Source organism: Balearica regulorum, chromosome 1 (genome assembly GCF_011004875.1).
Source record: "Balearica regulorum gibbericeps isolate bBalReg1 chromosome 1, bBalReg1.pri, whole genome shotgun sequence".
NCBI lineage: Eukaryota > Metazoa > Chordata > Aves > Gruiformes > Gruidae > Balearica > Balearica regulorum.
In genome coordinates this window covers 211,207,333-211,233,815 of record NC_046184.1, presented here as the reverse complement: position 1 = coordinate 211,233,815, position 26,483 = coordinate 211,207,333, and the positions used below count along the sequence as shown (strand labels likewise).

General features: G+C 38.1%; 1 protein-coding gene across 28 annotated transcripts in view; it reads left to right on the top strand.

The window, feature by feature from the left end:
• DLG2 (discs large MAGUK scaffold protein 2) overlaps positions 1 to 26,483 on the top strand; it is a 1,060,789-nt gene that overhangs the window by 730,056 nt on the left and 304,250 nt on the right. For 27 of the 28 annotated variants that reach the window (XM_075742480.1, XM_075742449.1, XM_075742451.1 and 24 more), the window contains one exon: positions 21,457 to 21,593. In XM_075742480.1, the coding sequence (XP_075598595.1) occupies positions 21,457 to 21,593 (137 nt within the window). Of the gene's footprint in view, positions 1 to 9,570; positions 9,629 to 10,107; positions 10,163 to 21,456; positions 21,594 to 26,483 lie in introns of those variants that run through there. The other variant, XM_075742478.1, reaches the window with a different exon arrangement.

Below are 26,483 nucleotides of genomic sequence, written 5' to 3'. Positions count from 1 at the left end.
GAACAGGAGGAGGTTTTAATTTTTACAAGTGCTGCTCTCAGTAAGGAACAGAGAAATCTTATCATTTTTATCTACTAAAGCAAAGCCAAAGGTTACCTTTTATGTCAGGTAATAGCTACAGCACTTAAAATGAAAGAGGGAGCTTTTGCAAAAAAAGAACCTCAATTATTTCTTTTCCAATTTCAGAGAACACTGAGAGCTTTCAGATCTTGCTGTTTGATAACTGATTGCAAGTGCTTACTTCACATTGATGACGATACATATTTTTTTATAAATATAGCTATCACTTCTACTACTATATTGGCCTATTTAATTTAAGGGACACTAAATACTGCACAGCAAACTTTAGCATTTGGGGAGAGGGGGTTTTATGGCAAGTTAGGCAGATGTTTTGTTAATTTATGATCACTTGAAACCTTCAAAACATTTTTTATTTCATGCTTTTAAGAAATGCTTTTATAGTTCCAAAGTGTTTTCAACAAAATTGTTTTCTCACAGTTTGAACAGAACCTTAAACCTTTTCTTATGGTCTTTTAAGAATTCCAGTCTTATGATCTCATCAGCTGTGAATTTACTTCTGGTTTTCAGTATATTCCTCCTTCAGTACTGTGAGCTTTTTTTCCTGATCTAAAACATCCTGATTTTTTTTTCCCTGATCTACAACAGAGCAAAATGGGGCAACTTAAAAAAGAGAGCTGTAGAAAAATGAGGAAGCAGGCAAACTTTCCCAAACCTAGATTTGACAAACTATTTAGGTTCTCAACTCTAATTTAAGCACTTCATATTACTGTAACTCACCATCACTTACTCCAGGTATAAATAGAAAACCACCACAACTGAAACTAAAATAGCATTTTTTTGTGAAATGTCATTGCTTGAAAGGACTCGCGTTTCATCCAATTAGCTGAAAGTGCTCTGTCAAACACTAATACATAATTTTCCAGTTTTAAGATAGTGATTCAAACCCATCGTTTATAAGTTAACATCACTAAAAGGCATGACTTCCCTGTAGGCTAGGATTGTCTAATGTAAAAATCTGTGAGTATCTGCATAGATACATTATCTATGTATTATAGATACATAGATACATTATCACATGAAAATTGTATTCTCTTGAAACTCATAAAATTAGAAAGCTCTGTGATAGTGCAATAAAAGCCTTTGCTGTTTTTCAAAACTATTTTGACATATTAGTGTTGCCAATGCCTGATGGAGAAAAAGTGGCAGGTTCTATCTGCACCTTCATTTCTCACAGATTGAGGATCTCATTCTTTAATTTAAGTGATGATATCTGCATACAGCTGCTATTATCATATTCTGCTTTATGGCACAAATAAAATATTAAACGTATTATCTGGCTTTGGTCACTACAGACTTGCCATCTCATTTGTATAAATTGCCACATGTGAAATATTTCTTAAAAACCATTCGTTCTGTAGACTGTTCCTTCCATTCTTGAAGAAAAGTAGTGCTTATTTATTGTAATCTCACATAATAATAGTTATTGTTATTAGAATGGCACTTCATTTCTAGTATTTCAAGCTTTGGCTACCATCTTTTTGTCTTCAAAGGAGAAAGAAAGTAAATCTGTCATGTTTTTCTGTTACAATTGCAGTTAAATGGCAGGAGATGGTGGTATCAAATTGTTGTCACATCAGACAAAATTCAACCATCTTTGGAGCTAAGTAGTCAATCGATAAAGCAATGATTTTCCAGATCAACACGGATGGTTTCAAATGGAATTCGAAAGCCATCCATCTGGTTGGTTGTCTCACCTAAAACTAGAGCTATCCTGTGAGCTGCAGGCTATCACTTGTTTGAAGTCTTAAATTTTCATGATAATTCTGACTTCCCCTTTTGTGTTTCACTGTCATTTTTCATTAGCAGTAAAGGAATAAACAAAATTACTTGGGAGACTGTGCAGCAATTTTTATATACCTATATTTTGTTTTGGTTTTCTCTCAAAACCATTCAGTTCTTGTGAACTCTCCAAGCAATTCTAAGAAACCTGGGTTGCAAAATGCAAATCTAATCTCATAGTAGATTTTAAGTAGCAGTTTCCAGAAATCACTCACAAAGTGTGAAGTTTCTACTGAAATGAAGAGTACTTTCTGCAACTCCATCATGCTAACTATTTCTGAAGTGGTGCAGTAGCAATTTCAAAGTGCAGTGCTGTATTTTAATAGCCAATTGAGATGGCTATAAAAATCCAGCACTGTGCGTTAAGATCATTACTAAATTGCTTCAGCAATACTTACTGATGAGGCAGCTCCAGCAGAACACGATTCATCCTGATGAACTGTGGCTGCAGTACAGCGAAAGCAGCAGCACAGGGTGCAGAGAGGCTTGGATGCCAAAAAGCTGAAGATTTTGTTTCAAGAAAAATAAACTTTGGCTAGTTTCTTTTTGTCTTCAGTGGTGAAAGAAAGTAAATCTGTCATCTTGTTTGTTACGATTGCAGTTAAGTGGCAGAAGATGGTGTCATAAAATTGTTGGCCCACCAGACCAAATTCAGTCATCTTTGGAGCTAAGTAGGCCATTGACATTTCAATTGACAAAATCTTCTGAATTAGGTAGGAATTTTGTATTATTATCCAGTTGCCTAGATAGTTTCATCAGCTCTGACTAAAGACAGCAAGCAGTATGCTGTGCCAGTGTGACCCTGTTTTCTATCATTCTCTGTCATAAGATATCAATCCTTTTGCTGTGGTCGAAGTTACTTCTGTGACTCTTGCCGAGAATGAAGAGCAGTTAGCATGACTTACTAGATTCCTCCTGATACTGTTCTCGTCACCTTGGCAGCTTTAACTCTGTAACCTCTCCCTGGAAATTTGAGGGGAGAAAGATGTTGGGTTTGTTTGTTTTTCTTTGCCCACTTCCTCTACCCATAGAGAGAGAAAGGGCTTTTAATTTCTGTGCTCAGCTGTTGGATAAGTAATGGATGCATCTCCAGGTTTGGCTCATATGGCTTGCTTCTGGGTGACAATAAAGCAGACCATTTTAAAAATTCTGTGTTTGATTTATCCTATCCCAGTGGAAATGCTTCAAAGGAAGTTGCTTACTAAATGGATTTCCCAGGTACATAATGATCTCCAGCACACTGCTGAAAAGTTTCTTGGAACATTTTGTGTCTTGGGTTTGTATGGAAAACTGTGATGTCTGTGCTTTGGGATGCTATTTGACACTGCTGCCTTTTTCTCTGTGTCATTTTTAAAAATCCTAAGGACTTGTTTCCACCACTTAAATGCTTTTTTGTTTTTGAGGGGTTTTTTTGGTCTATGACAAGTGTTACACAAATTCCCAATGCATCTTGGTCAACTTCTTTTCCAGTACTAAATTTTTCTCCCAACCAAATGTAATCTAATTACAGTAAGCATCATAATTTTCTCATTATAGCATGCCTTTGTACTCCTTTTTTCCTTTAGATTATAAATTTCTGGGTCAGGGAACAGTTTCATCATTTCCCTCCCTGTTTTAGAGTGCTGTGTAAGAGTTAAAAGGGGAGTAACGGAAGATCCCTTTCATTATGTTTGCCATTGCTGTTTTCATCAGGCCAACACAAGAGAGGGAGGAGATGCAGCAGACAGTGTAGCAGAGTGTTAATTGTCTCATCAGTATTTCCAGATACACAATAAATCAAAAGGTGAGGAAGGAGAATGGCGTCATTTGTTAAACTACTGGGTGAGTGTGGAAAGAACTCCTGTAGACAGGAGCCCAATATCATTTTTCTGTTTTCTTAGAGGAGGAGTGAGAATTTTCTGAGGAGTGGCAGTTTTCTTGGCCTGTTTTCCCTACCTATATGTGCCTTAGTTTAAAATCCTCAGGTAAGTTTTAAAGAATGATTATGCTTGATCTTTCACCACTTTAATAAATACACAATTATATGACAGCAATTGCTGTGAGCCTGATGCAACTTCCTGATGCAACAGAAGATTATTAAGGCATTAGAGTCCGATGTGGAATACATTCATTGACACGACTTCTGTCACTTGCAACTGAGTAGTCTGAAAATCCTTATATTTGCTTCTTCGCAGAGCTTCATCTTTTTTTGAATATAACCCAAATGTGCAAATTAATCAGGTGAAATTACAGAGCTGTGATTTCATCCTTTATTATTCAGTGAATTATCTACATAGCAAGTTATGTCTTCTTGATAGTTTTTTAGATGTCCAGATCTTTTTCAAGAAATCTGCTGTCTGGAAGACAACACGCATCAGCAAAATATTGCAGTGCCATGAAAAGCACCTTTAAAAGAATAAATTGTATTTAATTAATTTTTTCTAGCTTGGGAAACTGTAGCTATTCATTTTTCTTGTGTTCTTGTCTCATTATTTTTTTCTGTAATCCTAAGCACAGGCAGGCAGTCAGTATTTTAAGTCTTCTGAGAAAGACATTAGAGATTCTGATGGTGGCGGAGTGACAAAGCTGGGTGAAGCTTTAAAGATTCAAGTGATATGGTAAATAAAATATCAGTCTGCAACCTATTTAAAAAATATTCTAGATTGTCAATATTATTCTTTTGTTTCCAGTAGCTAAAAAAAAGGAAGGAGTTAGTTACATTAAAGCATCTCTGAACATCTGACGTGAATAGCTGGCTTAGTCAGAAGCAAGACACCAAAGTGATTAATTGCAAATAGTCATTCATCTGACTATTTCCAATACTACATCCTAGTTCTTTCTGCAGGTCTGTCATCCTCATTTTGCTTTCAATATTCCAAAGTTTAGCTAAAATTGTAGTTAGCTTTAATGAAAACGAAAGAATGCAGCTTGGGTTCTTTTTAGATGACTTTTAGCCTAGTCATCTAAACTAGTCATAACTAGATCTCAACACTTGGCAAAAAGAAATTTCCCTATAGTATTTTACATTTAACTTACCATTTGTTATTTTAGATAATTTGTCCAACAACTTTGGAAAACTGCTTTTTCTTCATCACTTAGGATTTGGTTTTGTTTCTTTAAATATTATATTAGTATTCCTAGAAATGGCAGCTTTTCTCTTGGAGTTTAGATGGAAGAAGGTTTGCCATTTGCCATGAAACAAATAGTCTGTGCAGATGACCGTACTTTCTAATCGTGCCACCTTAGATATAAGACGAAAAAGTCCAGGCTCTGGGACGTCAGTGCACAAAAATTCTGGTACTGCATGTGTCGCATCAGTGATATGTACAAAGGGCAGCTGATTTGGACAGAGGCTCCTATATTGTAGACACAGTGAGATCAAGCTTTTTTTGCAGAAGCAAAGTATAATCTTGCTGTGCCAAAGACTTGTGCTCCCTGACACATAGACAGCTCTTCAGCTCTTCTTTCAAGTCAACAGTCCAGCTATATGATTTGTGAGAGAGTATCAGTTCTTCTTCTTTACTTGCACAGACTCGTTTAAGATTTTTTTCATTCAGAAATTCAGCCACCTGGGACAATGGTAAGGTGATATGTTTTTCTCAACATGAAGCATTTGGTGTGCTTGGTAGATGAAAAAATTCCTGTGACCTCATCCAGGGTACATTTTTGTCTGACTTTATATATATATGAGAAAGACAAGGAGATATCTTAAAGCTTATGTCTTTAGTATCTCATTTCTGAAACGAATGCTGAAAAAAAGCAAATTATATCTGTGGAGGGAACCTCCTGTGAAACCAGAAACACTAGCTAGTATACCAAAGTATTCAGTAGTGATTTATATGAACAAATAAGAAACCTGCTCTTGGATTCTTTAGAAAGAAATTTGTCCACTCATTGTCTTTGATAGGAAGAAACAGTTGCAAAGCAAGATCTTAGAGATGAATGAAATTCTAAAAAGGATGCAATGACAGAAAAAGTCTTTGGGATATGCTAAAAGATATGTTTCATAATCTAAAAGAACAGTGTCCTCAAGGCGTGCTTGAAGATTTTATTTTGGAAAGTGATATTTTGCAAATAAGAATTTTTCCATACACTGTGTTCTGGGTTTTTTGTTTGGTTTGTGTCTTGTGCAAAACAATGCATAGGATGTCTTGTGAAATCAATAGGAAGACGTGCTAGTCACTCCGACAAACAGAGACCTGAAATGAGGAAATAAAAAATTATAGCAAATAATTTCGTGAAGTTGTTTAGTGTAGGCACATTTACATTTTATATACTGTAATTGGATAATGAACTCAGTGTAAATTAGGCTAGGTAAATCTTACCCTTAGTCTGTAGGTCATACGTGTATAATTTCTAAATTCTAATGATTATCAAATGCCAAAGCCAAAATTTCTAAAAGTTATTTTTAAATAATACATTTAAGTACTGTTATAGCAAATTACATCCACTCTGTAACGCAGGGAAAATAATTGTAGTTCAGAGATGTACTTTATAGTTATAGAGAGATGTTGAGATGAGAGGTGCTTTCTCTTTATAAGCACCTGGAAAAATTCCAAAGAGTATTAATTACCAGAGGATGCCATACTCCTCTTCTGCAACAATTTTTTACATTTTCCTCAGATGACACCATGTGCTGGGAGGGTTTAACACTGCGAGTGATCTGAAAAAAACAAAAAATTACAACCCAAACCATTCTAACTGCAAGGTGCTTTCAGCAGAAATAAACAAATAATCTGCTAAATAGTGCTTAACAGAAAACTGTCAGGAAAAGAGTCCTGTAGAAGAGTATGTAGAACTGTGTTAGCTGTAGCGTCTTTTACATATCATGCTGTGATGAAACATTCAAACACTATATTGGGATTTATAAATTGAGGTATGGTTTATAAGACATATGAGCAATCCTTTCATCCTTCACAGGTAAAGCTTTGAGCTTCCACTTCAAGAAGGGTGTAGGCCAGTTGGAGGGACTCCAGGGGAAAGCAGTAAAAATGATCAGAGATTTAGAAAGCCTGTCCTACATGGAAAGGATGAGTGATCTGAAGTCATTTATCTGAAATACCAAAGACTTAGAGGGGGTTTATGGGCCCCTGATAACAATCTTCTTGCCTTGCAGCACATCTTTGAAGAGTGAGCTTGCTCTGCGTGCCCCCTAGGGAGGCTGTGGAACAAAATCTGATAGACAAATTATGATAAGCAAGATTTGAACTGGATGTAGGACAAATGAGGATTGTGATGTGATAGATTACCAGGCAGGGCACCAGGTCTGTAGCATTGGAAATATCCAGGTGCACCGGACAGCCATTCGTTAGCCACGATGCAACTATAGTTGGTTCTCTCTCAGGTGGAGAAGATAGAGTAAATGATCCATGGAGTTTCTTCCAGCCTCAAGATTCAGTGACCACAACAAAATTTTCTCATTTCACTGCAGGATGAAAACAAATAGTAGTCCTAGGGCTATTTAAGTCCTGCACCTGCAGAAATAGAGGTTGTCCTCCAGACAAAAACTACGAATGTTTCCTTTGGTTGTCCTCAACAGTAATTTAGTATTTTTGATTCCCCTCTTTTTTGCTTTAGTTGTGACTAGGAGGGATAAAACATTTTTAGAAAAGAAATCTCCACATGTGAAAATACTAATGAATATTCACAGTATTAATGTTCATTCATATGTAGTTAAGATTTCTCTGATTTTTCAACTTTTCAGTTGTTCAAGCCGGGATCATGCTCTTGAGGAACAATTTGGTCAGATGGGTGGCTGGTTCTTCACCAAAGGCTGTTCCCACAGCAGGTTTCAGTATTTGGAGGCTGGTCAAGACTCCTTTGCTTTGCACTGCACTAAGGCTTTTAATGCCAGGTCTTGACTTCATATAAAACACTTTTGTCCAGCTCTAGGCAGAGCTGGGTTTCATTACACCTACAATCGGTCTTGTAGGCTTTGGGTTCTATGTTTGTGGGTTGCACTGGGATCAATCTTTTCATCCAAATAGCTGCCTAAAATTTCCAAGAGGAGGCCCAGAAGTGGTCTGGGAATAAATCAACACATTAGTACCTTCATTCTTTCCCCTAGGGTTTCACTTTTTGTTAGGAATGCTATGTACCTCATTCCCCATTACTGAGATCTGCACCCTACCTCTGGCATTGCGGGAAGTTCAAGGATTGTTATTAATTGAAATAGCTGATGGAAAGACCGTGTTAATACCCTTCCTACATAGAACCCCTCAAGCGACTAACAGCAGGGTCTTGTATTACACTATATCTCACGAAGAGCCCTGACGAAAAGTATCAGGGAAACACTCAGAGAAAATCCATCGTGTAACCCAGCCCACAACAATCACATTTAAGTGTTATAGTCTGAGTCTCACCACTGCTAAGCACAAGTTTTCAGAAAATCTTTCATGGTCTGAGACCAGTCTGAAAATAATCTGTATTTCTGAATGCAGACTTCAAATATGGGTTCACATTACCTTTCTAGTTATGTATACTAGAGTACAATTCCCTTAGCAAATATGTAGCATAATTTCTGAGAAGTCACAAGTGTCCGATTTTACTCATTTTACTCTGTGAGAGTATAGGATGCTTCTCACTGGAAAATAAAACTCTTCTGTTTCACTTTTTTTCATGGAGTATTGCAAGGAAGCATCATCAGTAAACTGAACTAAAAGGGACCAAAAGGAGACAAAAAGAGTCAAAGCAAAGTGCAATGACTCATGAATCCATTTTCAGAGTGTCTTCACCTTATTACTACAGTTCAGTAAGCACCATCTCTTTTCTTTCTCTGTATCATTTATATACTTGTAAACTTTTAACATCAGGCCTCTGTAAATCTCCTTACATAAAAAAGAAAATTACTTGTAAATTTGTATCTTGATTTCTCTCTGTATTTTTTAAGAAGGAAGTAACTGAATGGATGACAGATTATTTATGGGTTGATTGCAAATACATAAGAGGCTACAAGATGAACTTTGATTTCATTTTGTATTTTCAAGCTTCAACATAATTGGCAGAGAGCTTTTCAAGAAAGTATTTCTGTTCAGCTTTGCAACAGGGATAAGAAGATAAATGCTAAATTCCCCTCATCAGATGGAGGACGAACAAAAGAAACTGATGAGTTTCTCCCTGACATTTATGGTTGTTAAACAGATCCCAAACTGACAGACTGCTCCTTCTGTCTCCCCTTTATTGGTGGCAAATTATTAAATATTCGTCTAGAAGAGCCATTCAGCTTAGAAAGCAGTGACCCAGCTGTACTCAGTTAAAGATATATCACTTAATGTTATACAAAGCAAATAGCATTTGTTCATTAACTAGAATAGTTATCTCCTGTGTCATGTCTGTAGGTTTCAAGAATGAATCTTGATTGGAAAAAATGGCAGGAAAAGCACAGCTTTACATAGCACCATGACTTAAAAAATTAACATCACATCAAGAAGTACTAATGACGTTAAAACAGATCTTGATGTGCACATGTACAGGATCAAATGCTTTTCATTTATGTTATTAGGAGATGAAATAACTTGTGCTGCTGTCAGTAATTATAGTATTTTGTGGTAAAATTATGTAGGTACTATTTGTTAATGACAAAGTATGATCAACTGTCAGCATAAATTTGGTTCCAATGCCTGAAACAACTGGTGTACTTTGCGCATGGGAAGTGAACCATATTTCGGCATTTGAACCTGAGTTAATATATAATGTAAAACAAATAGCAGATTATTTGGATCTTCTCAGTGCAGTCATTCCAGGTTTCTGTCACTGCCTGCTTGTCTCTCAGCACTGCAGAGAAGCCATGGTATGTTGTTTTTGTTTCTTGGTCCAAAAGTTAGGAGGCTGAATTTCTGTGGGATGTACCAGGAATTAAATAGGGTCAAGTGAAATTGAAGAGCATGTGTAGTGGGTGAAAGGGAAAAAAACCTTCAAGATTTTGTCTGAATTGTCTGGTAAAGAGACGAGATGGTCAGGGAAAGGGGACTTCTCTCGGTTTTACACCAGTGACTTCAAGCTCTGTCATGTTGATCCCATTTCTAGATACTTCTCAAAATGAAAACCTTAGAGAGTTGATTATTGGTTACATATTAAGGGAAAATGGCATTTTTAACAGGGGATACAGTTAAAATAAATACAGATACAAAAGTATATTTACGGTAATGAGGTTAATTGCCTTAAAAACTTGTGTTAGGAAAAAAAAAAAGGGACGGTAGAGATAATTTGCTTTCCCACTGCTTTCAACCCTTGTGCATACCTACTCTCTGAATTACGTGTTCTCACAAGGCAGCCAAAGGTGGTTAAATCCAACGTGCTCAAGTCCAGCGCTTCTCTTGAAAGGGTGAGTTAAAGTTTTGATATTTCATTCTCTAATCAGGAAAGGTTCATAGTACAAGTGTATCTGCCAGAGCAAAAATTTGAGAAATATTGAATAAGCATTATTATTACACTGTTTTCTTCCCCTATAGCAGTATCAGATTTGTCTTAGCTCTCAGGAGCATTACAAACCTATGATCGCTAACTTCTCTTTCTCTCTCTTAAGCTTAGGAGAGCAACCTTATTGTTCCCTTTCCTCCCAGTAGGCCTCATGCTCTAAAAGCAAATTTTTACTGATTTTTTTTCAGGTGCATTGCTACCCTAAATAGCCATTTCTATCCTACCCACTCCAGCTACTTGCTTCTGTCCCTTCATCTTTCCTTCTTACTACATCCCCTAAGTTGAGTTTGCTGAGCAGCAGTGATAACATTGCACTGCTCTTCATAGGAGTCACAACTCTGTAATAAAGTACCTTGTAGAAAACTGTGCTGCCAGCAAAGAGGACTCATGGACCCGACACCATCCTCAGCTGCCTGCCTTTATTGCTGCCATCTCTGTAGATTCTGGTGAATATCCACCTGGTCTGTGATTCAGACTAATCTGTTTTGGTTTTCATGCCATTTTCAGCTTGCCAATCCATTTGGCTAGGAAATTTTTATGGCTAATACAAGGCAGGCAGTGGGAAAGTGTGGCCAAAGGCAGGGAGGAAAGAGGAATTATCTCTTTTGGCAGTAGAGAGGCTTTAGATCAGTGTATGACAATCTTAAAAATGCACCCTGCAACCCCCCACCTGCCTTTTTGCTGCTAATTAGGACAACTGGGTGCTTAGAATTGTGGAATCGTGGAATGAGTTGGGTTGGAAGGGACCTTTAAAGATCATCTAGTCCAACCTCCACTAGACACCCTCCACTAGATTAGGTTGCTCAAAGTCCTATTGATCCAGACCTTGAACACTTCCAGGGATGTCTTCTTCATCTGGAGTCACGCATAGATCAGTTGATTTTTGCCCAAGTGAATGAAAGGACAGGAGTGAGGATGGGACAAAAAAAAAACCCCAAATAACCCAAAACCTCTTGCTAGGAAAAATGCTGCTAAATGCAGAAAAAAAGGGCAGTCTTTAACAGTCCATTCAAATCACCTTCAGCTATACTGTCACTTACGTTGTGTTTAACATTATTCCCTGCAAGAAGTAAATGATCCTATGACACAGGCAGCCAGCCAGATGATGTCTAAGCTAATCAAATATTCTGATTTTCCGTGACTCTGGATCTGAGGATTATTTATCCTTGTGGGTGCACCAAAAATATGCAAAAACTTCCTGCGTGAACAGGAAGTCATGGTGCACACGCAGCTTCAGTGTAGCCGCATGCAAACCTGGCATGGAAATGTGAGAAGAGAAAAGATATTTCAAAAAATCAAAGTGTAAGCAGTTAATCCTGTTCCTAAGTGGCAGATCTTTGATTTATCTGCTTTACATCACTATTCTTCACTTTATTAAAAACATAATTTGACTGGTTTTAACATGAAAAGCTTAGACTTGGTATATCATGCGGCTTTTCCTAAAAGAGCTGAACTGCTTGCTGTAATTCTGGGAGTGTCAGTATATGTCAAAAAATAAATAATTTCTCTTTCTTGCACTTTTATGCTACTAAAATTGTAACAGTGTGCTTTAATATGATTTTCAGTGAACTTACATCCTCATTAATGCTTTAGAAAATCAGCTTATTGTGAATAATTAGGAATACTGCCTTCTCTTTTCACAACAAATTTTAATGTATGCTTGAGAATTCCTGTTGTGCAATTAGGCCACTGCTCATTTTCTGTGCTTTCTGGGAAATTTATTCCTAATTAATTTGAATAAATGTAAAAATATAGAATAAACACAACTTCTAATGAGGCTCTAAGTGTATTTTCCTAGCTTGCTGTTTTCTTTCTTTTCAGCTACATCTGAAGGGAATATATCTTTAGGGATAAATATATGCAGCAAAAAATTCATAATGGGAAAAAATAACTGTAAAACTGAATGGAAAAGAAGGGATTGTTTTCATTTGTGTGTTAGAGGATTTTTTTACAAATTTCTACAAATAGCAGTGTAATTTAACAAGATGTGCTTTCAAGGCTTTATTAGAGATTACAGAAAGATTAGCTTTACTTCTATGATAATGTAAACCCAATGCTTTATCTACTGTACCTACAGCACCATTGTTTTTAAACATGCACTCTCTGCCTTGCAGGTATGTTAATATTTGCTCCATAATCTCACTTTCCCATTGTCTCCTCTCTGGCTGGAAATGTAAACATTTTTTTTTAAACCAGGGATTATAACGCTGTGTCCTGAGAAGAGATTCCTTTCTTTCTTCTTGTAATCCAATAGATATGACTGCAAAGTTTGATTTTGATGCCCAAAAGAATGAAAAAGTGGTTGGAAAAGAGTTGTAGTTGTTTAAATTTGCTTCTGAGGCCAGAGCAGAGTAACTCAGCAAAAAAATCTTTGAAATATCCGGAAGACTTTTTTCCATACTATGGACTTTTCTGTGTTTCTGACCTTTGTGGGTCTCAGATGATGTTGATGATGAACCCCTTGCGTCCAAAGGAAAGATGTAACGTGTTGCAATGCCCTGTCTCCAGCAGAAGGGCAAGCTTGCAGGAAGCAATGTCAGGCAGGGAACTTTCTGGGACATCCCAGCACACAGCTGTTTTGGAACAGCTGTAAGGAGCTGTAGGTAGCAGCGTGGTAGCCAAATTTTAAAATTACATATGCTTCCTAATGGTATGGATAGCAGTTTGTAAGATTTGGAGATTGCAACCCTGCTTAGGTATTCTCAATCAAAGGTCCGGAGAGCAGCCTGCAGCACTGCCTCCTGGCTCACCAGCCAGCAGCTACTACCACAGCCTCTCCTCCATTGAATTTTAGCTGGCCGCCATTCTTCCAAGTCTTTAGCTCTTCAGAGAGCCGTTTGGGGTAATATGATGTACATATGCTTCAGTGTATTGAAGACATTTTAATTTCTGTGATATCATTCTCTGTTCTCTCTCTCTCGTCAAGCAAGCAGTGAGAACAGACCTCTGCAGATTCCTGCACTGAGCTACGCGGCAAGATTCTGTTACTATAGTGTCTTAAATTTCAATTATATTTTTCTTTTTATTAATTTAACAATACTTAAAATTAGAACTAACTTTTATTGAATTGTATTTCAAAAATTTGAATTTGCAGTGTTTAAAATTTTTGCAGTTAAAGGCAGATGAAAGATGAAAAATTTTACTGTTTACTTTCTAAAATCTCCGACCAAAATCTGCCTCCATACAGAAAAGTTCTAAGTCCTCTCTGGCTGAGGTTATGGCAGGGTCCAGTCCGTCAGAGACATGCATGAGTGTTGCTGTACAATCAGTGCTCGTTTGCAAGGGAAAGATTTTCTTTGTCTGCTGTGTAATCACAATGGCCAAACAGTATCCAGTCATAGCCTCTCTCATGAGTTCTGTGGAAGTATGGAGTGTGCTCTCCAGTAGAGGCTGTATGGAAATCGGGCATCTCTGTTGGTTCAGTAGTATGGAAAGGTGATGCTCTGACAGTAGGGATTAATAAAAATAATAAATATAAAAATGGCTGTGGGGAAGAACAAAGGAACTGTGTAACAACTGCTGGATAAATAGCTGAAGGCATGAGTATATGATGACACACAGTGTGAAGGGGACAATAATTTTCTCCTTGTGTAAGGTGGTTTCAGAGAATATTCTTCTTACCTGGTGGCACTGTACATCATCTTTATTCTATCTGACATCAACTGGGAAATAACCAAAACCACTAGATATTTCTGTAAAAAAATGTCAAAACAATAAGGAATATGCTTGAAATTTTTAACCCAAGGCCATTAGAAAGAAACACTAGATAATGATAGGCTCAGTTAGATTTGTAGGGGCTTGGGCCTTTTTCCCGGTCAAAGCTATTATCAAATTGTTGGTTACAAAAAGAACCCTCTGAAGTGATCTGGGAGCAGGGTCTGAAACAGTAATTAAAGATGGCAATGAAAGTAGGTAGCTTTTAAGTATGTTATGAATATTAGTTAAAGTTTTATGAATCATACTGTACTTTAGACTGACTTTTTCATCCACAGAACAAAATGTAGTCAAATTTTATTCATGTAAGTCCTTCTGGTATAAGCTGTCACATGAGTCAGGAATAGGAGTTGTTATAAGAACTCACTCAAATAAATTGATATTTGAATCTACCCAACAACACAAGTGTATTAAACTTCCACAACTGTGGGGTGCTACTTTTTAATATGTGCTATATCTCTCCTCCAGGAAAACTAAAATTAGCAACTAGAGGCTTGAGAAAAGGGGCAGGGGGAGATACTCCCTGCTGCTCTTCTGTTTATAATTAACCTTGTTTCAGTTTGTTTATTCATACAGCACTAGATATAACTGTGGTACCTGTCAAAACAAGTCAATCAAATGATGCCAGTCAAAGCATTTTATATTACCCGTGTTCCTTTCCTCCCTCCAAGTGGAATTTGATTAATTAGAAACCTGGATTGGACTTTATTGCTCCAGCTTTGACAATCTACCTGGATTTGTGCAAAGCATTTGACACTGTCCCGCATGACATCCTTCTCTTTAAATTGGAGAGACGTGGATTTGACAGATGGACCACTCGGTGGATAAGAAATTGGCTGGATGGTCGCACTCAAAGAGGTGTGGTCAAGTTAATGTCCAAGTGGAGATCAGTGACGAGTGGCGTTCCTCAGGGGTCAGTATTAGGACCGGTGCTGTTTAACATCTTTGTTGTCGACATGGACAGCGGGAACGAGTGTACCCTCAGCAAGTTTGCCAACACCACCAAGCTGTGTGGTGCAGTTGACAAACTGGAGGGAAGGGATGCCGTCCAGAGGGACCTTGACAGGTTTGACAGGTGGGCCCATGTGAATCGCATGAAGTTCAACAAAGCCAAGTGCAAGGTCCTGCACGTGGGTCGGGGCAATCCCAAGCACAACTACAGGCTTGGTGGAGAATGGATTGAGAACAACCCTGAGGAGAAAGATGTGGAGGTGGTGGTGGACAAAAAGCTCAACATGAGCTGGCAGTGTGTGCTTGCAGCCCAGAAAACCAACCATATCCTGGGCTGCATCAAAAGCAGCGTGACCAGCAGGCTGAGGGAGGGGATTCTCCCCCTCTACTCCACTTTCATGAGACCCCACCTGCAGTACTGCATCCAGCTCTGGGGACATCAACATAAATAAGACTTGGACCTGTTAGAGTGGGTCCGGAGAAGGGCCACAAAGATGATCAGAGGGCTGGAGCACCTCTCCTATGAAGACAGGCTGAAAGAGTTGGGGTTGTTCAGCCTGGAGAAGAGAAGGCTCCGGGGAGGCCTTTGAGCAGCCTTCCAGTACCTGAAGGGGCCTACAGGAAAGCTGGAAAGGGACCGTTTATAAGGGCATGGAGTGACAGGACAAGGGGTAATGGCTTTAAGCTGAAGGAGGGTCGATTTCAATTAGATATTAGGAAAAACTTCTTCCCTGTGAGGGTGGTGAGACACTGGCACAGGTTGCCCAGAGAAGCTGTGGATGCCCCATCCCTGGAAGTGTTCAAGGCCAGGTTGGATGGGGCTTTGGGCAACCTGGTCTAGTGGAGGGTGTCCCTGCCCATGGCAGGGGGGTTGGAACTAGATGATCTTTAAGGTCTCTTCCAACCCAAACCATCCTATGATTCTATGATTCTAATTTAATTGATAAGTTCATCAGTATGATACTGTTCTCCCTTTCAGAGGAAAAAAGAGATTATATAAATATTGCCTCTGTAAGCTTAAGTAATTTCAACAATAAAATAACACTGAGCTATATTTTTTGTAATTGAATGTTATAGAAGTGGCTGGCCCATGGAAAGGCAGGAGCTACCTCAGTTTGGATTCCTCATTGCCTTGTCTGGTTGTTCACAGGAGCATGGTCAATGAGTCACGTCCCACAGCACAGCCAGGCTCACGGTGTTACGGAAGGTCCTCAGTGGGACAAGTTGTTCCCTGGGTATTTTCTGGTTGTACTATCTTGGTTTGCTGCCTGAAACAGTTTCATAAAATCTGAGTTCATACAGTGTTGTGGAGGTAATCAGTTTGTTCCGCATCTGTAGAAAATGATTGTGGCAAAAAGCAATTGGAGATCATATGGGAAGGGAGAGTGATAGTTATTCATGAAATCTCCAAATAAGTTACCCAGTTATGCTCATTCTCTCTTCATTTCACCCACATCCTCCCAAGCCCCAGGATGCATGTGCCGAGGTTGTCTGGCTCACTCGTGTGTGACACAAAGGACATGAGACATCGAACCTTTACCACTTTCCTGTTGGTTTTACAGGCAAGAGAATGGCATATGTCACCTGCTGTAATCTTGCTGCCAACATCCCACTGTTACGGTACAGGGTCTTCTGCTCACAAGACACCTCTGCTGTGGTCTTAACAGGTCCAGACATTCTGTCCAGGCTTGACAGAAATGACTCATTTTTAGTTTTACTGCTAGGAATGTTCTGTATTGTGAAGACACATAATTTCTCTAAGCTTTCTTCTTTCTTCTAGTGCTTACATGCACGGTTCCGTTCATATTTCATTTGTTTCTAGCCAAATATGTCTGAGTCCTGTGCAGTTTGTGGCTTCACCAAATTACTCTGTCCAACAGGTCACTTTGTCAGTGGTAAGGCATACTGTGGTAAAGCCAGGAATCCAGCAATTAAGAATTACGCTTTTTATGTCTCCAGAGCACACTGGTTTGGTTAACTACCTGCAAATCACACACTTAATTACATTTTAAGGCTATCACTTAAATTCTACTTTCTTTGGCTTCCCCATTATTTGGGGAAGTCCTCCAGCTAGGACTGTGAAATTCATGTTGGATTTACCCTCTAAAATCCTCATTCTGTTTACTGGCTTAAACCAAACTTGGTTCTCTGTGTAGGATAGTAGCAAAATCCTATTAGGGTTATGAGTGAGAGTTTCATTTAACTTCACTTCTTATTAGAAAGCTGACATTACCTAGCTGCAGTTGATCTTTCAGGCTCCCTCTTTGGTTGCTGGAAAGTGATATGCCCACAGTGTGATTAATCCCCTGTGTCTTAAACAGTGATTTTATTGTTAACACATAACTGATGGACTAAGCATAGAGGAAGCCTCCATGCCTAATTTACCGGAAATGTAGATAGGAGATATGTTTTTACTAACATAGTGATGCATTTAAAACATGTATCTGGTGCAGGAAATAATGCAACATAGATGTAAATAATCACTGGTTATCTTTTTCTGAAATAGCTATGACTGAGACTTGGGAGACTTTTGAGCTGTTTTGGCTGCAACTTTTTTTCTCTATGGCTTCATTACCTTTTCAAATATTTTAATGTTTACTGATATTCCAGGGAAAAGATAGGAATAAATGTTCTTGACTATTGTTAATATCAGCACTTTTCCCACAGTCTCCAGTTTTGATGGAATACCTCTTTCCCCAGTCTCTTTTCCTCTTTGTGATAATAGTAATGTCTCCTGTCTCGTTCCACTATTACACGGTATTATCCACAGGATCAGTGATCAGCATTTGTGGAACCCAAAGGCAGATGAATTTTAAAAACACCTACCCAGTGGGAATGGAAGGAAACAGAGTTTGATTAATCTTCCCTAGTTTACACATTGACCCAATCTTATACGTGCCTGTTCTCTTCAATGGTTTTGAACAAAGCTGAGCTTGACTTGGATGTACACCAGTATTAAATCCAGTTCTCTTTCCTTTTTCCTCTTGGAGTAGTCTTCTCTTCTTCATAGAACCATAGAATCATAGAATGGTTTGGGTTGGAAGGGACCTTAAAGATCATCTAGTTCCAACCCCCCTGCCATGGGCAGGGACACCCTCCACTAGACCAGGTTGCCCAAAGCCCCATCCAACCTGGCCTTCAACACTTCCAGGGACAGGGTGATTCACAACTTCACTGTTCCAGTGCCTCACCACCTTCATAGAAAATTTCTTCCTAATATGTAATCTAAATCTACCCTCCTTCTTCTTACAGCCATTCTCCCTTGTCCTGAAATTGCGAGCTCTGTCCAAGCTGAAGCAGATTGCACAGGAGCAAAGTAGGAAGCGAGAGGGAGGGCATTCCTCAAAGCAATTCCTGATCTTCTATGTTATGATGGCAATGTTTTCCTAGCCACAGGAGTCAATAAGAAAAAGGTTCTGCATTTAAATATGCTGGTATATTTTGTGTGGGTTTTTTTTTTTTAATTCAATGGAGCAATGAACAAGACCAGGTTTAGAAAACATATCTTGCTGCCTGTGTTCCCGAATGTTTCAGTGATTCTCTGTTTTTAAAATAGAGTAGGAATCTGATATGAGACTAACCTTGTAGGTAGTGACAAGAGGGATCCACACCAGGGATGCACAAACCTTTCTGAGGTCTTAAACCAGAAACCTTCAGTCTAAATGGAGGTGAGACTCTAACTCAGGTTGTGAACTTTTATAGCACTGATCTTCCCACTCACCTCTTCCCACATCCAGCCCCCAGCCTTTCAGAAACCAAGAGTGTGATTCATCTCATTGCTTTCAGATGTCTCTTTGAGATGAGATGAATCATTCTTTAAAAGCCCTTAATGATTTTTCATTGATTATAAAGGTAGCATAAATGATTAGCATAGTTGTCTGATGTCATTTGGTCATATGAATCCTACCCAAAAACTTTATTGTAGCATACTTTCCTAGTGCCCTAGCAATTAGCAGAAGTCATTTAAGTAAAATTAAATGGGGCATTGTTCCATTCCCCGTTACTCCCAAGAAGAAATTTTTTAAAGAAGGCAAGTATGATTAGGATCATGATTAGCAATGAAACTAAATCATCATCGATACGACAGACATGGAAAATCACTCTGTTCGTCAGCTGTCTCACCTACCCACTCTCCCTTTCCTCCTCACAGTATTGCCCATCTTGTTCTGCTCTTTTACACCTTTCTATGCTCAGTGCTGGTTTTTTTGGATCCCAAAGGCAGATCTTGCTTACAAACACAATGTAGCCTCATGCGTTGTAACACATCTACATTTTATGTAGACTAGAGAAGGAGAAAAAGTTACTCCTTTCATCATTGCGAACTGTGTTAGTGCCTTTCTTTTTTTGCAGTTTCGTATGTCAGTTGTGATACAACCATGTAAACAAATAGCAAACACCAGCACTCCACTCAGCACTGCAGAAAATGGAGGGGATTGTCTCTGCTACTGTTTGCTTATATGGCAGCAAGATCAGGCTGAATTAGGAACCTCTTTGTGCAAAATACAGACCAGCTGTGTGGTCAGAAATGCCCTTGCCCTTTACAAGTGTATAGTGTTAATAAGGGGGAGAGAAGAGGATCAAAGCATACCATAACCTACTCTTCCCAAGGTCATGCCCTAGGTGAGCAGTGGAGCTGAAGAAGGCTCGCTGACTGCAGTCTAGCCCACTCATTTGCTCTCATCATCATTCTGGAATACTCTCAGATCTTCATTTTACTGATAGAAGTGTATGCAGATGGTTTTTGGATCAAAAAGATGATAATTATGTCACCAAGGAATATTATTCAATCATTTTTCCTTGTCCACAACTAATATTTTAAAGAAAATTTCATTCTTGAAGTTTTCTTAGAATGTCTTTTTGCTTATGTCGTAGTAGTCCCAGGCTAATGAACAAATTCTTTCATGCTGAAGAAATCATAATCCTTTTATCCTTATAGTTGTCCTGGCAATAGTGCATAAATAATAGCAGTGATCAGCAGCTTTAGCTGGAAATTAAATAAAGCTTTATTTTAATTATCCCATATTTCTGAATTAACTTTATGTGTATTGTTAGTAGTCAATTAATTAAGTAGTATTTCAATTTGAGATATAGATTCAGAGGTTTCTTTTTGTAATTTACTGTTTTGGCACTATCCATTAAGTAGTCGATTATGGTATCTGACCTCACATCTTTTTTAAGCTAAAATAATGATCAAATGAAAATAATGTGAGAAAAAAAAAAATTTAATTCACTCAAAAAACCTTATTTCTGTACTCATACAGCTGCTAAAAAAAGCCTGTCTGTATTAAATATGCCCTTCTTTAAGTTTTATTGCCCAAGCAGTCAGGCTGGTGAGTTTGCGATAAAACGCTAAATTCTAGGCAACTCATTTTTTACTATTGCATTTTACTGCTCACACTGCAGCTACTACTAACAAGTTTGTTTTAAGAATGACTGAATAGCATAGATTTCATAGATAAAACTAGCGATCATTCTCTAAATAGGTATAACTATTTTTTCTGTACAGCTAAAAGAGAAGTGCCTGGTTGAAGCAATAATTTAAGCAGGTTATTGTCAGGAACAGATTATTTGTTCAGCTGGAAGTTCCCATTAGGTATATGATCTATGAAAAATTAGCTCCATGAAGTAGATTTTTATGGAAATAAAGCATAGTAGTTCCTGTCTTTTCTCTGATTCAGAGATAAAAATGTTATTATAAATGAAAGCAATGACTTGTCTGTTTATGCAATATGTCGGAGGATAGCAAAAGTAGGAAGAGGGTAAAACTCTCTTTTTTTTTCCTCCCTCAACATCTATTTTGCCTACTTTTTCCTGAATCATAGTGGCATGTATTATTGACATTGTTCCAAAGTTTGGCTCTTTGGGCGTTTATCTAGAAATTTCACAGATTACTGAACAGAAGTTAGATACGCACAAAGGACTATTGCATTCTCATTTTATGTATCCATAGCCAAAGATATTTGTGTCCTAGAAAAATATGTGAAGCAGATTTAAATCAAAGTGTCTACACCATTTATCTTTCACTTTCAGAGACCCTTCACTGTGCTACTACAGAAGCTTGCAAAATCTGCAGTACTCCTCTCCAAGAATTTTTCAAATTGTGTGGACGATCAGAATACCTTTAATTTTGTTCTGATAGATGGTGATGTGTTTTATACCAATATTTAACAATATAAACTCCAAGCTTCAGAGGTTTATTACAAGTCATGGCAAGTTGTGCCACAACTTCTTGATGTGGGCTGCACTGGCCCCTGATGAGGACAACCCATGGGTGTAGAATTGTCGCTGGTTCAATTCTTTTTGTCTCTACTTTCCTATAATTGTGCATGACAAAGAATTTCCTTTGTTTATTTCTGTCCCTGACCTTCTAGGGAAAATGAAAGAGTATTTACCCTACAAATATCTCTTGTGTTATTTGTATTTTTGTAAAAAATACTGTAATTGTACAGTAGATTAAATATATGCTACTCTTGCACTCCTCTTTAACGTTATATATTGTATTACTAATGTTTCATTTTTCCGTATCTTCTCCAGGTCTGGGATTCAGTATTGCAGGCGGGGTTGGAAACCAACACATCCCTGGGGACAACAGCATTTATGTCACCAAGATTATTGATGGAGGTGCTGCGCAAAAAGATGGGAGGTTGCAGGTTGGAGATAGACTTCTTATGGTAAGTATGACAAATTTAAATCACATTTTATCTGGCTGAAAATTGTTTCATATAAGGACTTTCATTCACCATACATCTGACTGGAGGTAACCATTACAACTTCTATAATAATTATGAGTTCTATTTCTGTCATCTTCATTTTTTGCCATTAGTTATATATATTTCTGAGACTGCAGTTAAAAAATCATTACTCTGGAAAATTGGCATTTTGTGAAGAGAAGGCAATGGGTTACATTACTTTGACAAACCTTTAACTGAGAAGAGAATAAAAGTATTATGCACATCAGTGACAAGTCAAAATGGACCAGAAAACTTTAAAGGAAGATTTTAGACAAGCTGTTCATTATGGCAGTACGGATTCTACTGATCGTTTTAAGAAAATTGAAAGATGTGAAAAAATGGCACTAAACTCTCATGTGTAGCCACAGTCAGTGGACTATTACCTACATTTCAGTACATGTGGGAATGCTTTATGTATGTGTTCCATATAGATGCTAAAAAAAAAATACATTTTCCATCTTTTTCCTGGAGGAAGTGTACTTATTTTTCTGATGGATCTCACTTCAGGAAATTATTTCTGATATTTGCAGTGCTAGTACATTGTTCCTTGTAGATAATTCTTTCCCACTCACAGAGTTTGCTTAATTCTTTGTTGAGGGAGAAATCCTGACCCTGATGAATCAGCAGAAGTTAATCTATGTCAAGTTGTATTCATGTCAATGCATCTGCATAGATTTCAGCAGGTAGAGAAATATTTTTTGAATGAGCGCCATGAAAAAATGTACTGCAGTAGCTCAGTTTTGTGCCGTCATATCTGAGCAGTAAAAAATTGTCATCACCTTTTTTTTGCTGCCTGGAAAACTGTGCCTAACTGAGGTTTGCTTTATTTGGCTAAGGACACTGTGTTCCAGTCACGTGTGAAGATGACCATTCATTTTATACAGGGTATTAAACAGAACTGGAAAGGCACTTGGTTGTGGGGTTGGTGACTGACTTTTTTTCATTAACCCAAGTGGATAGATAGAACGGCTTAAGGGACAAATGGTGTTATCAAAATCGAAGCAAAATTAAACTACAACTTACAATTTCTTTGGCATTTCTTCTTTGCAGGTTCTCAGCACAGTAAAATTTGAGTTACTGTTGTATAATGTAATTTTCGCTCAGTTTTCTATAGAAATGTATATTTGTATTTGCACCTTGTTTTGTTATTTTGCATCTTGTAGCAAATCTGCTTGTGTTCAGCTGTTAGTTTTTTTCATGATGAGAATTCTTCACAGTTTTTGTGTCATCTGTAAATTTTTGTTACCTTACTCTTAATTTCTTCCAAATCACTTGAGATAATGAATAATATATACAAAAATAACCCCCAAAACCAGATGCAAGACCCCTGCATTCACCACCTCCGGTGTAATTTAATCAGGATGGATTTGAATAAAAAAATAATGATTTTATACACCACTATGTATAAATTCATTCTTTCCCAATTTATATAGGACTTATTTAATAAGCATCTCTTCTCAGTCTTGAACCTGTGATTCACTGCAGTCAGATATAGTTGTTTCTTCATTGTGACAAGTTTATATTCCTGAATCTGACCTCTGAAAATGAGCAGAGGTCATTATCAGTGTGTTTGGTGTCACATCTTTATACTGTTTTCCTTTCAGTCTGGACCAGTTCTTTACGTACCATCATCTCCTTTTATTACTGCATGTAAAATGGGCAAAAAAAAAATCAATCATAATAGTACTCTCCACTAGTGACGTACTTCCAGAGCAAGCTTTTCACTGTTGTATAAGAAAATCCTAGTCAACTTGCTCTTTGTATACCTTAACCATTATATTTTTTGCAGTAAATTTACAAATCAAAATCTATTTCTGAAATTTGTGCAGATTACAACCATGTTTCCTGGTTCTCTCAAACAAGACACCCTTATTTCTTTATAACTTGTGTACCTTCAGTATTTTTTCTTTTCTACTTTGTGAAGTATCTGTCAGTTCATGGCATTTACTTCATGTTCCTTTGTGAAAAGTGAGTGAAAGAATTCATTACTTTCTTTTGGCAGTGTATCAATGCAATATTACCCTTGTCATCTATACCGTCCTGCTTCTGCTTCACTGATTTCTTATTGATTATATATTCGAACACTTCTTTTTTGTTTTTCTTTTTTTTCTTCTCAGTAGTGCATCCTTTCTTCATCTTTATTTTTTCCATCATTTCTCTATAAAATTTACCAGAATTTGTCATCCTGGAATTCTCAGTAGCTGCTGGGGGGCTTGTTTCATTTTTGATTGTGCGAAATGCTTTAAGATCCCAAAGAACATGCAAATCAAATGCATTAAAATTTAAGATGTAATAAAATCATGCTGCAAAATCAAAACTAATATTGAAATGCAAAAACAAATAGGTGCCATCTGAGCATTTTGCAGTTTGATGACCTTACTGTTATTAAATGCAGATTGCTAACAGCGTGTTAAGCATTCAGAAGATGTATTATGTAAATACTGAGCATTGTGATTATTGTGAAATCTATACAAGGGCATATCTGTGCAATTATGTTTCTGTAGCTCTGAGCCTGCACTTAAGTTGATTATCCTGAGCTATTCCAAAGGAAAATGCTCCATTGTGGGATAATCTTGAGGTGCCCATTAGGAAAATTACTGGAAGAAGCATAGGAGTGCTCAAGCTGAAAATGGAACTCAGTGGTTTTTCTAGGTATATGTGAAAGGAACAGACCAGAACTCTGCTCTGAAGACTGACAGCTAAGAGGACAATACTCCCATAGATAATGCCTGTGGTAATGTCTACTACCGCTGGTAGTAATGCATGTGGTGAGAATATGACTGCACTGGGTGTCTTAGCTATGTTTCTTCTCTTTGTGCTGGAAGGGAGCAAAGGGAAATCATATACAGAGCATCACAGGCTAACATGATAATTCAGAGTCAGCTGTAGGCTCACACCAGGTTCCTCAGGAATTTATCCAATTGAATCTCAAAAAATTCCGAGGATGGAGCTTGCACAGCCTCTCTGGGAAACCTGTTCTACTGCTTGACCATCCTCATGAGGAAAATACTTTTACTTATATATAACATATATGTTTCAACATATGCCTGCTGTCTCTCATCCCGTTACCATATGCCATTCTGAAAAGCTTCTGGTAAACAGTGGGGTCTGCTGTTAGTTGTCCCCAGAGGCATCCTTTCTCCAGTCTGAACAAGCCCAGCTCCACCAGCTTCTCCTCACCGGGCAAGCGTTCCAACCCCAAGCATCCCAGTAACAGTCTCCTGAACTTTGTTATCTTTCCTATAGCAGGGGACCAAAACTGAGTGCAGTATCTAGCTGCAGTCTAATGAGTGCTAACTGTTGGGGAATAATCCTTCCCTGGATCTCCTGTTTCTGCTCCTGCTCCAGGACGTTGACCTCTTTGCTGCCAGGACACACAACTGGCTCACACCCAGCTTGCTTTCCACCAAGAGCCCCAGGCAGTTTTCCACAGAGCTGCTGCCAGGCTGTCAGTGCCCAGCCTGTGCTGTTGAAGGGGATTAGCCTGTGCCAGGGGCAGGACTTACTGCTTCTCCCTGTTGAAGATCATAAAGTTCTTGCCAGCCCCTTCCTCCAGCCTATCCAGGACGGCAGCCCTGCCCTCGAGTATATGCACTCGCCCGCACGGTGAAGTGTCATCTCCAGACGTGATGAGAGCGCACTCCTCACTTCTTTCAGGTCTTTGTTAATGATGATCAGGAAGAGCTGAAAAATGGTTAAAGAAGTTATTACCTCTCAGATAATAATTACTTTCTTTTATCTGATACCACCATCTCACTTTGGAAGAGTTTATCTACAGAATAGATAAATGAGAAATCAGTATAAAACTGTGTATTTTTACTAGTACAAAAAACTACTAATAGCTAGAAGCAAGGCATTCAGGGAAAACTCTAAAAACATTAGTTTTTAAAAGAAAATTTTAAGCTAATATTTATCTCATAAGTATTAGCTTTTAAAATATTTGTTTCCTACAACAAAATACCCTTGCATGTTTGGGCCATATCCATTAGCCTGTTGCTTCTTGGCCCATGTAGTCAGAGAGATCAGACTTTTGTGGGGTTATTTATGCTTGTAGGAAAAGTGATGTTCCTCACATACCAAGAGTTTTCATTTGATTCTGCTTTCTTGCTGAAAACAGAAGGTAGAAACAGGAGTCACTTTCCTTTTCAGAAATTTAGGCTTGCTTTCTACCCAATTCTGTGTTGAAAAAAAGCATGATGGTATTGTTTGATGGTTTCACAGGGCTGCAATGGGGTTGTGATTGCACAATTGTTGATACGGTCCTTACAGGATCACCTACCAGTATCTGTTGCTTTCAGATTGTATATGGATGTAGGATCATGTTTGTGTTAAAGTAATCAGAGCATATAGTTTAAAATGATCTAGGTTAGCATTTGGTTCTGATCAGAAGTGCTCTTTTAAAGTGATTTTGGGTGTTTTGTGGCATGGTCTTTTAGAAAAGAAATTGGAATTTTTTTTCAATGAAACTGCAACAGAAAATGTGGTCCAGGAGCATTCCTAATTAGCATTGCATTGCAGCTGCAAACAGACACTTTAGTCAGCAGACTAGATGTAATGCAAACTAACCCCCTTAAAATTTGTATAGCATGGATGTCATACCATCCAGACCCTGTGTTGCTGTGGATCGCTCCTAGTGCACACATTCTTCACTCAGGTAGGTGCACCTACAGATCCAGAGTTACGCTGCTGTGTCAGCTGATGGACTACAGACATTACCCAGTTAGACTTAAAGGCCAAAACCAGTGTGAACAGGTAGTAGGTTTGTGATTTGTAGGTTGTACTGGCTGACTAGCACAAAGGAAACACATTCGAAAAATTATATTCTGAGTG